Source organism: Phaethon aethereus, assembly GCF_964289735.1.
Source record: "Phaethon aethereus genome assembly, chromosome: 6".
Taxonomy (NCBI): Eukaryota; Metazoa; Chordata; class Aves; order Phaethontiformes; family Phaethontidae; genus Phaethon; species Phaethon aethereus.
Window position 1 is genome coordinate 10,237,565 of NC_138580.1, and position 14,416 is coordinate 10,251,980.

At 37.8% G+C, this 14,416-nt stretch overlaps 1 protein-coding gene across 1 annotated transcript; it reads left to right on the top strand.

Moving 5' to 3' along the window:
• Window positions 1-220: 220 nt before the first annotated feature.
• Window positions 221-10,645, top strand: DDX18 (DEAD-box helicase 18; the record flags this gene model as incomplete). The annotated part of the gene is made up of 14 exons (XM_082001339.1): window positions 221-338; window positions 469-660; window positions 1,681-1,827; window positions 2,364-2,499; window positions 2,986-3,086; window positions 3,205-3,404; window positions 3,491-3,605; window positions 5,049-5,188; window positions 6,037-6,198; window positions 7,106-7,258; window positions 7,996-8,109; window positions 8,814-8,870; window positions 9,651-9,828; window positions 10,503-10,645. The coding sequence occupies 14 exons, from the start codon at window positions 221-223 to the stop codon at window positions 10,643-10,645; spliced, it is 1,956 nt and encodes a 651-aa protein (XP_081857465.1).
• Window positions 10,646-14,416: the final 3,771 nt, after the last annotated feature.

Here is a 14,416-nt window from a genome sequence, read left to right on the forward strand (position 1 = left end):
ACGGCAGGACACCCGTGTCCGGGGGCGCGCCGTGGGGACGGACTGACGGACGCTGCCTCCCCGCGAGACGCGGGTGTCCCTCGGCTGCCCGGCGCTGTCTCCTCCCGGCCGCCAGAGGCCGCTGTGGGCCGCCCGTCAGGCCTTGCGGGCGGCGGGGCCCGGATGCGCCGCGCCACCGTCCCCACGTGTGGCCGGCTGAGCGGAGGGGGAGGCGGTAGAGATGTCGGTGTCCGTGGCCGCGGGCAACCTGCCCATGCGGCTGCTCCGCAGGAAGATCCACAAGCGCAACCTGAAGCTGCGGCAGCGCAACTTGAAGCTGCGGGCGGCCGAGGGGGCAGGTACGGCGGGGTCGGGGCCGGGCGGGCGGCCCAGCGGAGCCTCTTCTCGGCTGAGCGTTTGAGGAGCCGTCGCTGACTTTAGTGTTTTCTTCCCCCCTCCCTTTTCGACGCGTGTCTCGGCGCCGTGCAGTGCCTCCGGCAGGCGAGGCGGCCTCGCAGGGCCCCCCGGAGGAGGAGGTGGAGGAGGCGGCGGTGGCCCCTGAGGTAGAAGCGACGGCGGCCGGAGCGGCCTCGAAGGCCGAGGATGCTGCCGGCCCCCGCGGCGGGGAGGAGAAGAAGAGGAAGAAGAAAAAGAGGAAAGCGGCGGCTGATGCGGAGGATGGTACGTTATCTTAAGAAATACAGCTTATCTCCTGGGGCTGAGTTATTTTTGGAGAACCCAGAAAGCGGCGAGTTTCGTTGTGCGCCCTGGCGGAGCGGATTTGCCGGCCGGACGGTGTGAGAACTACCGCGTGTTGGTTTGGTGTACGTTTTAAAGCCCCGGAGGTCTTCAGTATTACCTGTTCTCTTACTCCAGCTGTAACATTTTAACTCTTAATACGTGCTGAACTGGTAGCAGCCAATTTAATTGTTGCATAGGATTCTGCTTTGTAACATTACGTTTGGATGTTTTACTTGTTATGCAAATATATCTACAGTCTTTCAAAGTAGAGCTTTGACAGAGAGATGCTTTCCGTGCTTGAATGTCCAGCCAGTACGTCTTCTGAGCAACGCATCCGGCCTTTGGCAATATCTGTATGTTATGAAACTAAAGTATACTGGGAAACTACACCAAAAAACTCCCATCTTGCAAATATTGCTACATTTGTGTTTATTTTTTACACATATATATGTATAGATATGCATGCAGACATATATATTTGAAGCTTCTATCCCTTATGTATTTGATCTTTGTGACACTCGTCATGGTTATGCAGATAAAGAGATGCTTGTATGCTCTGAGGATTCAGGTACTTAGAACAGCAACATTATGTCTCACTTGTCCTGAGCACCAACAGTGTTGGAAACTTGATGTCTGCATTACAGATAGGAAAGAATTTCATAATTTCTTCAAGGATGATTTATCTTGTTTCCATAGAAAACACTATATAATATACATTAAGCTTCACTGTTTTACTATGTGAAGTGGATTGTGTGGAAGGAACTTAGGAACTTTTTGCTCTCTGCATCAGAAAGTTCCATAGAAACCTTGCCTCCCCTTCTGCCCGCCTCCTGCCCCATGAAAAAAGCCTGACAGTTGTAACTGGATTATGGACTAAAGAAATCCACTCTGTGGAACAGCTTTTAATGATGGACATGTCCACTGTATCTCTGACTGACTTGTCTTTAAATAACACTGTAGATACAAAAACTAAAAAAGCCAAAACTGAAGAAGATGAACCTGTGGAGGTAGGAGATGAAGACAAGCAAGATTCTGGAGAGAAAGAAGTGGAAGAGGAGGAGGGGGAGGAGGAGGATGAAGGGCCCAGTTTACCACTAGGTGTAACAGGTATCTTGTGTCCTCTTTTTCATACATGTGCAAAAATCTACGGTCTAACACTTTCTTCCAGAGCAAGTTGCAGTTTTCAAATAGCTTCTAAGTCAGGTATTTGAATATAGCCGACATGATGCTGGCAACTGTAGAGCTATTACTCAGTTATTGTTCTTTGAAATTTGCATTATATACACACTCCTGTTATTCTTAAAATTACTAGTGAAAATCTGTTTTAAAAATACATATAAACATAGGTTTAACTGTAGAAGAAAAAGTCAACAAAGAGCAAGATAGAGGTGTATGACTAGTAAACTTGGCATCATTTGTGTAGCCAGTGATGCTCTGTGTAGTATTTCTAGGAACACGTTATTACACAGTATTTTGTCAGTGTCGTCTGATTTTACAGTAGAAAGGAATAAGAAAAAGTTGTTTGCCTTGATTCCCCCCCCCCAACCACCCAATCTAGGTCAATTTTAACTGGGTAATCTCAGAGAACAGATGGAATTGGAGAAATAAGTTTGAACATTTCTTATTTTCCCCCCTCACTTCAGGTGCTTTTGAAGACAATTCTTTTACTTCCCTGGCTGGTGTTGTCAGTGAGAATACACTGAAAGGCATAAATGACATGGGCTTTACGCACATGACCGAAATTCAGCATAAAAGCATTAAGCCGCTTCTGGAAGGCAGGTAAGAAATACATCTTTTTAATCACTAAATTGACCCCAAATGTTGTATAAATTTTGCTAGTAAGCCAAATACATGAAATGTGACTTTCTGCAGCTAAACTGTTTGTTTTTAAGTATGTTCTCCTATGTTCTTGTATATTTTATTTATAGACATTAATACAAATTAACAAAGTATATGTGTTGCATGTTAACATGTACTTGGGGTAAGCTCATGGAAACTGCTTTGCATTTGGCTTTGAAAGGAGGGAAGGCTGTTTCCTCTAGCCTTCTTGTCAGTGTGTCTCAAAGACAGTGTCATGCACTCTCACTAGAGACATAGTGACCGATTACTGTGAACCACATCTGCCACCGAGCTCTTAATACCAACTCCATCGGTTTCCTTTAAGCCATGTTATGTTTTTACGTTGTCAGCATTGTTCAGAATAGGATTGTTCTTTTCTCTGTACAGTCAACTAAATACTTCTTTTTCTAACTTTGCTGCATACAGGGATATTTTAGCAGCTGCAAAAACAGGCAGTGGCAAAACACTTGCTTTTCTTATTCCTGCAGTAGAGCTCATCTACAAGCTAAAATTCATGCCTAGAAATGGTAAGGCTTTTCATTTCAAAGTTGAATTTTACTGTGGCACAGCCATTTAGGGATGTGGCTTGGAGAGGGACCGGACAAGCTGTAACTTATTCTCATTTGATTGATGTATTTTTTTTAGGAACAGGTGTTGTTATTCTCTCTCCTACTCGAGAGCTTGCTATGCAAACCTATGGAGTTCTTAAAGAACTTATGAATCATCATGTTCACACCTATGGTCTGATAATGGGTGGCAGTAACAGATCAGCAGAAGCACAGAAACTTGGAAATGGAATCAACATTATCGTAGCAACACCAGGAAGACTGCTGGATCACATGCAGGTACATAAAATATTGATGCCTGATCTGTCTTATTAAGATATAATAAAATTCCTGTCCCTGTCTGACTGAATTTGTTAATCTTATAGAACACTCCAGGTTTCATGTACAAGAACTTGCAGTGTTTGGTAATTGATGAGGCGGATCGTATCTTGGAGGTTGGATTTGAAGAAGAAATGAAACAGATCATAAAACTGCTACCAAGTAAGGGGGGAAAAAAAAATCTGTCTTTCCTGGAAATCGCTTAACTAACATTATGTCTTCTTTATGACTCAATTATTATAAGAGAAGTCATTAACTTTTATAGTTCTGTAAATGCGCTTCAGAGTGATTGTCTTACTGTGTCCTCTTTTTCTGATGGCTAGCCTATATTACTTTATTTGACATCATTTATGTGAAGGACAGAGTTTTCATAAGCACTTTAGGGATATAATTCTGTTCATAGAAGATCCTTCTAGTTTAACATCAACGTTCTCTCATTCATCTTCCTCTGCCCATTTATTTCCTACAATTCATTATTTCCTAATAAGGCTTAAATATAAGGAAAAAGGTCTTCTGACTTGCAGTTCGAATTTTCTTCATACCTCCAAGAGCAGTATCTTAGGGAAGTTTAAGTATTTACCCTAAAATTTTCCTAATCTTTCATTTAATTATTCTTTGTAATTGACACATTCTCAGAGTCAACAAGGCTCCATTTACCTTTGAAAATGCAGAAAAAAACCGCCCAGGGAAACAGTGCTATAAAAATTTAGGGATAAATATTTTAAGGTTCCACATCTTAAATATTAAAATTCAAAACTGCATATTTAATATGCAGATGTATAAATCTAATAAATAACATCCAGTGAAGAATGTTAATGAACAGTGCTAAAAAAGGAAAGGGAAGGAAGAGTGGGAAAATGACGTGTTCCTCGTGAAGTGGCAAATGATGGATAAAAGAAATCTTTTACTTTGGCAAGCGCAACTGCTACCGTTCTTGCAGTTGTGAAATGGAACAGGCTAAGTCTGCATTTTCCGTGTACTCGTGTAATGAGAGAAAATGTTACAGGATCAGGATGTGTATTTGAGCTGAGAGGTGACAGGCAGGCAGGACATCTCCTACACCTGCTCGAAGACCATTGAAGTCACCAAGGCTCAGTACAGATGTACTGCCACGTGACTAAGTAGCATGCGCAAATGTGTATGTTCTAGACTGATTTTGCAAGACAAACAGTAGCAATGTGTTTTAGTTTTAGTAACTTCTTTTCTTGCACACTCTCTAGCATTTTTTTTTAACAGAAACACTTTAATATTCATGGGAATTAATTTATGGTTAGAATTACAAGGTCAGCTTCTATTTAAATCATAGTTTTGTGTCTAAATTGGAGTGGAAAGTATTATTAACATTTTCCCAGAGAGAAGGAATACTGTGTTTTGATAGCTGTTAGGATTTTGGGGGCGGGGGCAACCTAAGTAAACATCCTGTACAATCCATAATACAGTTACACCTGTCTTTGTTTGTCAGTATAAGTATGTTTGAATTAGAATTTAATTGAAAAAAGTAGATGACTTGCTCAGGGAAGTTTGCAGCTAGAGATTTTACGGACTTGCTATTTGAATCCTCCTTTAAAAAATGAGGCTGTCTTTCAAAATAAGTATTTTTTTCAGAACGCAGACAGACAATGCTTTTTTCTGCTACACAAACCAGAAAGGTTGAAGATCTGGCAAAGATCTCTCTGAAGAAAGAGCCACTATACGTTGGGGTTGACGATAACAAGGAGACAGCAACAGTAGATGGTCTTGAACAGGTAAAACACAAATGTTATTAAAAGGGGTATGAGCTGTGAACATACCAAGTCCTATGTGTTTTTAACTGGGTTGTACAAACACTGTCTTAAAGGGTCTTTACCATCCTAATAGGCAAAAGCTATCAGTTGCATAAAGGGCTGCATTCAGTCTGCTAACTATAGTAAGTTACATGCATCTAGTCAGTGTTTGCAGGACATGATACAAAACCTCATGAAATAGTAATATAGCTACTTACACTTGTCTACTCCTATCTATATTACATACCTAAGCTCCAGTTGTCTTTCTAACTGTATTTTCCATGTTACTGACTAGAGATAGATATACTTCAGATATATTTCATTTGCTGCTGCTTCAGATAATAGCTAAATGGAGTTGCACAGCAGTTTCTGTGTGCAGTTGACATGTTGAGTGTTGTTAGAAAATTACCAGTAGCTATGTATTACCTAAAAAGGGTAAGCAAGTAGTAAGAATTCCATAAAATAAAATTCTTGCAATCATTAAAAAAAAGTTAAGAACCCTATGGTTTTTTTTCATGCCTAATGTCAGTAATTCAAAGTTTTTGAAATAAATTTTTATTGTATAAACTAATTACTCTTCCTCATATTTCAAGTTAGTACAGTAAGTTTCTTGCCAAGTTCTTCATCTTTAAGAGTTTCATACACCAAGGTGAGGGACAGACAATAAATCGAGCGGTTTGTCCCAAGATAGCTGGAAAAACTATTTGGAGTATTCGTTTCGCAACATTACACTTCCCTGATTTAACTGTATTGCTGAAATGAAAGTTTGTTCCATACTACTTTATTTAAATATTTAATATTTAAATATTTAATATTTAAATATTTTCCAGGGGTATGTAGTGTGTCCATCTGAAAAAAGATTCCTTTTGCTCTTCACATTCCTCAAGAAGAACCGGAAGAAGAAACTAATGGTATTTTTTTCTTCATGTATGTCAGTGAAGTACCACTATGAATTACTCAACTATATTGATCTGCCTGTTTTGGCCATTCATGTAAGTATTTTATTCACTGATTAATTAATCTGATAGTACCTGTAAGTTGTTACTGACCTTACATCTGCCTTGTTTAGTTTGGTGTAGTTTCTTATAAACAGATACCCTGCTCACAAAACTGATGATGATCATATCGTGATTAGTCTGTAGAGGAAGGAGATAAAGCAAAGACTGTAATAACAACACTTCAACATTGTTAATCTTGCTATTTTCCAAACCAGGATTGAACACGGATACTAATTTATGCTCTGTGTGTAGAAATCTTTCTGTTTTCTTCCAAGGGGTTGCCTTTCATAAGCACTAATATTCAATTTGTGGAACAAAGCAATTGTCAGAGGAATCCAATTGTTGTGATCCCTGGAGTTTTCGTTGCTTTTTCTAAGGCCATGTGATGATTGGTTTTACTATGCCAATTCTTACCATTTGGATTAGTATTTTACATTTTTATCAACACCACAGAAAGCATAGTTCAGGAGAAAGAATTGACTGAAAGCTTATGAAATAGTCATAACTGACCACAAATGTCCTTTTTTATTGTCTTCTTTTGGGCATTTTTTTGCTATACTTTGATAGAACCGTTCCTTGTTTAATTTTTTTTTTTAACCTGTGATGTATCTAACATTGCTAGAATTGCAAATCTCCTTTTTCTGATCTTCAGGCATTTATGCTGCCCTCCTAAAAGGAATGCTGATGCAACCAAAATTTTAATGCATTGGAAGTTACAGTGTAAACTGCGAGAAATACCATTTCATGTAGCCCCTGTGCTGTATACTGTAGTAGCATTGTTTCTTCACTGTGAAGTAGTCCTGCTTGGATTGTAAAAGTCCGTAATATGGAAAGATCCCCCCAATTTTTTTTTTTTTTTTTTAGGTGATATTTCATCCTTAATGTGTGTGTTTCATTTTAGGGCAAGCAGAAACAAACCAAACGTACTACAACATTTTTCCAGTTCTGTAATGCAGAATCTGGAATACTGTTGTGCACCGATGTAGCTGCCAGAGGATTGGATATTCCTGAAGTTGACTGGATTGTCCAGTATGACCCTCCAGATGATCCAAAAGTAAGTTAAGGATATAGAGAAATGTCACAGAAACAAATCAAATCCTAGCTACAAACTTAATTGCAGAAAAAAGCTGAAACTGCTGCTTGACAGAGGTCAGGATTCAGCCATGTTCATATCTAGCTGTTGATTTCTTCCACTTCCTTTCACCAGCTCTTAGGAAGTGCTGCACCTAGCTGAGACCTTTGTTACTTTTTTAAGAGATGCTTTTTAAAACACTATGGTTTATGCTGTTAAATTAATTTAAAATCTAATCAACTAAACAACAAAACACTTCTAAGGAGTAGTATGAGTTTATATATGCATCCCTGAGTCTCCTAACAGCTTTTCCAGTGGAAATTTTATTTTTATTTAAAAGTCAGTATTCTTACTTGAATAAATGTTCAGTGTAAACAAGTAAAACTCAAACAAAAAAATGAGAAGTTTCGACAAATTTACAGAGAAAATATACCAAAAGCAAAGTTCAGTTTTCAGTTACAGCAGACTAAGATGTTTGGTTGTTTTCTTCAGTAAAAGATAAGATACTTTTAGTCAAGGGTTCTGTCTCCACCTAATTACACTTTGCATCTTCAGCATTTGGTTTCCCTCATGTTTGTGTCAGTGCTAAGTCTTAAAAAACAATGTATGATGCATTGCACTATATTAGTGTTAAATTTGGGGTTTTTTTCTTGAAGCTGTTTAACTATTACATGTTTGAAAGACTTATTGGACTTGCTGTTTCTTATTCTTTCCAAAAGGAATATATTCATCGTGTTGGTAGAACTGCCAGAGGCATAAATGGTAGAGGACACGCTTTGCTCATTTTACGACCAGAAGAACTGGGCTTTCTTCGTTACCTAAAGCAAGCCAGGGTAAACTTATGTCTAGATTTTTTTTTTATTTTGCTTTTAATGTGCAACGGTATTTAAAGGCAAAAATTGTAATGATTAAACAAACATTTTAATTTTTTAAGCAAAAAACATTCTGTTGCTTAGAAAATAGTCAATTCATCATGACTTTAAAGTCAGCAGCACAAAGGTAAATACTGAGTGTGTTTATAGTTCCCTTGCAACTTGTGTTACTAAAAAATAAATACATTTCCTATGACCCCTCTGTGGAAGTATACTGGGAGCTTGACCATCCAGAGGAAATTAAAACCTGGATGTTGCTTGTGCTGTTTTTATTTTTTCTATTCAAAGAGTCAATTGCATTTTGTTCAATTACAAAAGTAGTGTAGCTGCCTTCTAAATGTAATCATTTTAATACGATAGAGCTGCATGTAGTTTCTTAGTTGCTCTCCTGATGGGCTTGTTTACACTACAGAGTTTTGCCACTTGTAACTGAAGTGGTTTAGCTTCTAAAGCAAAAGCTGAAGTGGTACAAGTGCCATATTGAGCGTCTTTATTACTCTAGCTTAAAGGAAATGATAATACTGGCATATTGATGTAAAGGCACTTTTACAGAGACAGCTCTGGTATTAAAAAAACCTTCCATTATGTAGCAGGTCTTTATTTGTCTTAGGTCTTAAACATATTCACTATTTACACAGTATAAATTTTTTTTTCTTTTTTTTAAGGTACCACTAAGTGAATTTGAATTTTCTTGGTCAAAAATTTCAGACATCCAGTCTCAGGTATAAAATTGCTTCATACTACAGCTACTCTGGATATCTGTATAATGGAGAATGTTAGTCTAGAACGACTGCAGTTTAAAAATATGTATCCTTGTTTAGAAAAGTTCCTGTAGATGAGTACTGTGCAGTAAATCCTCTTGCCATATTGTCCCTTGATGACAGTAAAGCAATAAAATGTTTAGAAATTAGAGATCAATTTTCACATCTAGTACTAAATTGTTACCATTATATGGTGCAAATTTGCTTGTAAGAATTGTTTTTTTGCATTACATCACAAAACCACAGTGATGTAAACCTGCTTTCAACTTTTGAACAGAATGTTCTTATATAGCATAGCAAATAGATAAGGCTATATATAGAATTACATGGAATGGTACAGTTTAGATGTCTGACTTAAAAGCATACTGTCATAGTCCATTAGTTCTCAGTACATGTAGTTTCACGGTATGGCTGCAGTTGTATACTCCTTCTTGATTAACGTGCTTAGGACAACACAATTTAATATTTCTGTAAACTTTCATATTGCTGAGGCTTTGTACTGAAATGCAGCTTCATGCTTTTTTGTCTCTCTGTCTGTTTATAAAAGCAGTCTGTGATAGAGAGAAAGAGAGAGATGTATCTATGTGCACTCCACAATCACAGGGCAATTTTGCTGAAGTGAATAGTGAATGTCACTGCAACTCACACATTAGGTAATTTGCTTGAATATAATTTATATACTTGGTATAGCTATAATTGGATATGTCTTTTGGTTTTGTTTTGTATTTTCCCCCTCACCAGCTGGAGAAACTGATTGAGAAGAACTACTTCCTTCACAAGTCAGCCCAGGAAGCCTACAAAGCTTACATTAGAGCTTATGACTCCCATTCTCTGAAGCAGATCTATAATGTCAATAGCTTGGATCTTCCCAAAGTCAGCCTTTCGTTTGGTTTTAAAGTTCCTCCATTTGTTGACCTCAGTATCCTTTTACTGCAGTGTTTCAAAGCTGAATTTCTGCTTTGTTTTAACATTTGTTTAACATTTGTTAGATGCAACTTAGTGAAGTTCCTATGCCACTTCAAATCTGATTTTTTTTTTTTTTTTTTTTTGCTATTAATCCCATAAATGCATTGTGCTCCAACAGTGGTTTACCAAAGAAAATGTTAAATGGCAATTTTTGTGGTTTTAATGTTTGCTTACAAACATCTATGTTTTAGTGCATGGATGTGCTTCAGTTGCTGCAGGGTAGCAGACACTGGAATATTGCATACAAGTTCTAGGGTACTGTTCTCCTCCATGCAGAATTATTTTCATCGAAAATGCTTAAGCTTAATAATCATGGAATACTGGAATAGAGGGGCAAGAGCATGAAATAGAAGACTATCTAGATTACTGTCAAACCTGCCAGTGGGTGGAATGTCACAGTATTTTAATTTGTAATTTGAAGCAGTAGTGCTTTGGCCAACTTAGTTGGACAACTGGAGGAATAAAAGCATTATTTGTGCCTTTTGCCAGTCTAGTTTTGACTGTAGTTAGCAACTCAACTTTTTGTATACTGCTGCTGTTTTTTTCTCACATTAATAACTCTTACGACACCTAAAAAGCAACAGTCAAATTATTCCTTTTTAAGTTCTTTAACCAATAAAATTCCAGATGTGAACAGCAACCATGGCAGAAGACTACAGAAAAGAGGTGGAGGTGGGGGATTTGGTTACCAGAAATCGAAAAATGTCCACAAAGCTAAAATCTTCAAACACATTAGCAAGAAATCAGACAATCGACAGTTCTCTCGTTAATCATACATTCTTTAAAATGGCTTGTGGCATTGGAATAGACTATCCTGATCAAAACAATCTGACAGTTACTTCCAATTTAGACTGCTGTATTCACATTTTTGGAGTCTTTATGGTTTTGTTTCTGGGAACATCTTTTATCTTTCAGTTCAGGAAGACTCTTTGGAAGGGAGACTAAAGATAGAGAGAATATGGCCAGCTGATTTTGCCATGCTTGTTGTAAGGAAGAAGATAGCTGAACATAATTATCTTAAGACAATACTACAGAGTTTTTTATTAAGCTTCATTTTAGGTTTTCTAGAAGAATTTGCTTTACATTTACCCTTTTTTCTATGTACACCTCTGAAAATTGTTGGAGTAAACACAATGACAGATTACAGTATGAGATTAAAAAGAATAAAAAAATCTTGCTCACATGGATCATTGCAAGGGTTTTTAGTGCTACAGAACTCTGCTTGGTCCATCAGATATGCTGAAGAATATAGGAAGATTCCTTTAGAACAGAACATACTTATGAATAATTAAGGCTGTATGAGTTTGTGATTAATTTTAGTCATGGCATCTGTATAACAGGTACAGTGTCCAAAATTAAAAAAAAAAAAATCTCTTATACTACACCTGGGACATGCTTAATACTGTTTATTTTAATGTTGTGATAAAATGGTAACATTCTAGTGAAATGTTTCGTTTTCCTTCATGTTGTCTTTAAATCTGAACTTAATCCATCTGATAATGTCTAGTGTACTGTCTTATAAATACGCAAAGACATTAAGAAAAGCAGATTACATAAATTGAAGCACTCAGCCCAGGTAATGTTTTTTAAAATTCTCCATAACCTTGATGCAGTGAGAATTTTTGTGGTTGTATCTTGCAAATTACAAAAGTGAATTGCTTTTTAGTCTATCAGATCAGTGATGGGCAGAGTCAAAGATACTACCACAGGATTGAGGAGGTGGAGAGACTCAGTATGGGGAAAAAGTGAAATGGGGTGTAAATATACTGGAAGGATATTTTGAGAGAGAAATGTAAAGGACTGAAATGAAAGAGGGTGGAATACACAATGCAAACAGAACAAACATGGAGACTAAGTAAAAACAAGAATACACAAGTTGGGCAAAAGTAGAGTAACTATATTACATATATTATTTTCATATCTCTGCCATTGTAGAAGTAGATAACTATTCCTATGAGGCTACAATGGTGGTGGGCAATAGTATTTCAAAAATGTACATCTATCAATGCAGGGAAGGACTAAAATGTCACAGAACCCAGAAATCTGGGCCTGGTGTGATTACAGTAAAACAGCTTTTAATTTACATCTAATATGTAACCCAGGACCAATTATGGATACAAAAGCATACATAGCTATTCCAATATAGGGACTGTTATTCCTTAGGTCTTTTAAAGTAGAATGTCATATGTAAAACTATGATATGTGCATTGAAGTTTTGCAGAAAAACACTGACAAACTACTTCACCCTTGGAGAAACCAGATCATTTTTTCTGGAAAATAGTATCACCATTCTGTTGCTAGAGCTTCCACCATTCTGAACTGAGAATGTTGCCTTTTTTTCCCCTTTTTTGTGAAACAGCTGACTTTCAGCCTTAATGGACTTTTCAAGACTCTTGATTAACATTGGTGAAATATTAAGAACTTCTGATATGTCAAAATATTAAATTAATTTTGTAAGTAGGATTTGAATCTCATGCTTCTAGGGTTGCAATGAAAAAGCAAAATCTGCTCTGAAGGGTAAGCAATACTAAGTACGTGATGCCTGGCTCATTGAGTTGTAATTTTGGATTCTGAGTTTGCTTATGTATTTATAAAGAACAAGATACCAAAATAGTTCCCACATCTGTTTACTAATAGCACATTTTAAGAATTCTTTCCCAGATCTACAGCATCATACAGTTGAACGGTTCTGTCTACACCTGCAAGCTATACAGTTACAGTCTAGGAATTAATGTACAGTATAGTGAAATTGTCTGAGGGGCTCATTAGATGAACTGCAAAATTAATTACTTTGAAAGAGATGTAAGCAAAGCTGCAGTAAACCACCGAAAAGATCAGAGCGTGGTGATGTGGGCACAGGCAGTGAGAATGAAGTAGTGTAGGGTATTCGTTTGGAACAGGAACAAAGCAGAGGCGCCAGGCACAGTCAGTGACCACCTGCCTGACCATGTGCTGCACGGCCAGAACACGTTGGGCTTAAAAGCGCATCAGAATTCTTGCCACTTCTCTAGGCAAAAACCTGCTTCACAGAGAACAGCTTTTTCTCCTGTCTCATGTTCTGGGAACAGAAGGCTGACTGCCGTCACAGCAGCTAGACAACCTCCAGCTCCACCTAAATTCTAAAGTCAAGGACAAGGACAACTGAAAAATAGGGGTTTGGCATGAGTCTGCACACAACTCCCTGGTATCTTTGGTTTGCGTTTTCTTATATACCCTAATACAAAGAAATCCTTGAAATAATCTCATCTAGGAGATGAACTGATTAGATGGTATTGCTGTAGGGTAGTACTAGCTTACCCTAAAAATAAAACAAGTTAACACTGTTACTTAAACATTATAGGTGTATAATGGCTGCACAGTCTGAAGTCACTACATCGTCTGCTATTTCATACTGTAATTTCCTGATTAAGCACAAGGTAAATTACTGAGATGAGACTAAGTGGGTATGGAAAGAGAAGGGCTTCAGCTTCCTGGCTTGTGCAGATGCAGTTACCTTTCTCTTTGTTTATGGAATCATAAATGAAAAATAGTTTCTGATGAAATACCTGTGTGCATCATGCCCCATCTATTCTACTACGGTATTGCAAGAAGTTTAGAAGATTGTCAAACTGATTGGAAATCTAACATTTCCTTTGCAGCTTAACCCTGTTATCAATCTTGTGAGCAGTTAATAGACCTCAGCCATCAGACTCTCAAGGCTTGTCTCATAACAGTGACTGATAGTTTGGGGACTGATACTGTGTGCCTTGAGAAATTGCCTTCTTTCTCTGAGAACCTTGACAAAGAAATTGGACTCTTTAAACCATTTAAGGGGGTGATCAAAACTGTCCTGCTTGAACTGGAAGATTTTTTTGACAGTTCTTGCAACAGGCCTGTAAAGGAGAATTCCATTGCCAAGCTACTGCACATAATCATGAAAAATCTTGTCATGATAGGAGTTTCCTAAGCCCTAACACTGCCGAGTTATACAAGAGCACAAGACTAGTCAGATAGTGTTGCCGTCAAATTTTTCAAGGTGAATGTCACAGGTAGCTGGCATGTTTATTGACTGTGTAGAGTGAGAATACTTGAGAACTGGGTAAGACATTAACTACTTAGGTCTTCTGTAACGAAGTATATTTATATTTTGGCAGTAATTAGCCTTTTTGTTTCATGTATGAGTTGATAACTCAATTTAAGTAAGTTACCAAAGCTTTAGAGACACTAATGATTTGCTTTCAAGACAGTAATCTAAGGCTCAGGGGAAGCAGGCTCTCACAGGAAGGGTGAAAAGGACTATGATTTAAAAAAAAAGAACAACAAACCAACATTTGAGTAGAGGTCTCCAATTCCTTCCCACTGTGACGAAAGACAGGGTACTGGCAGGATACAGCAAAGGTCTGCAACTTGTGTTTTTAGTTTATTTAGGAGATAGCTGTCCAGTTACTTCAACCCCCCAAAACTTACAAGGGATTTTACAGAGCTCTAAAAACCTAACAACTAGAAGAGAGCCAATTATTAGCCTCTAAAAGGTGGGTTGGTTGGTTGGTTTGTTTTTCCAA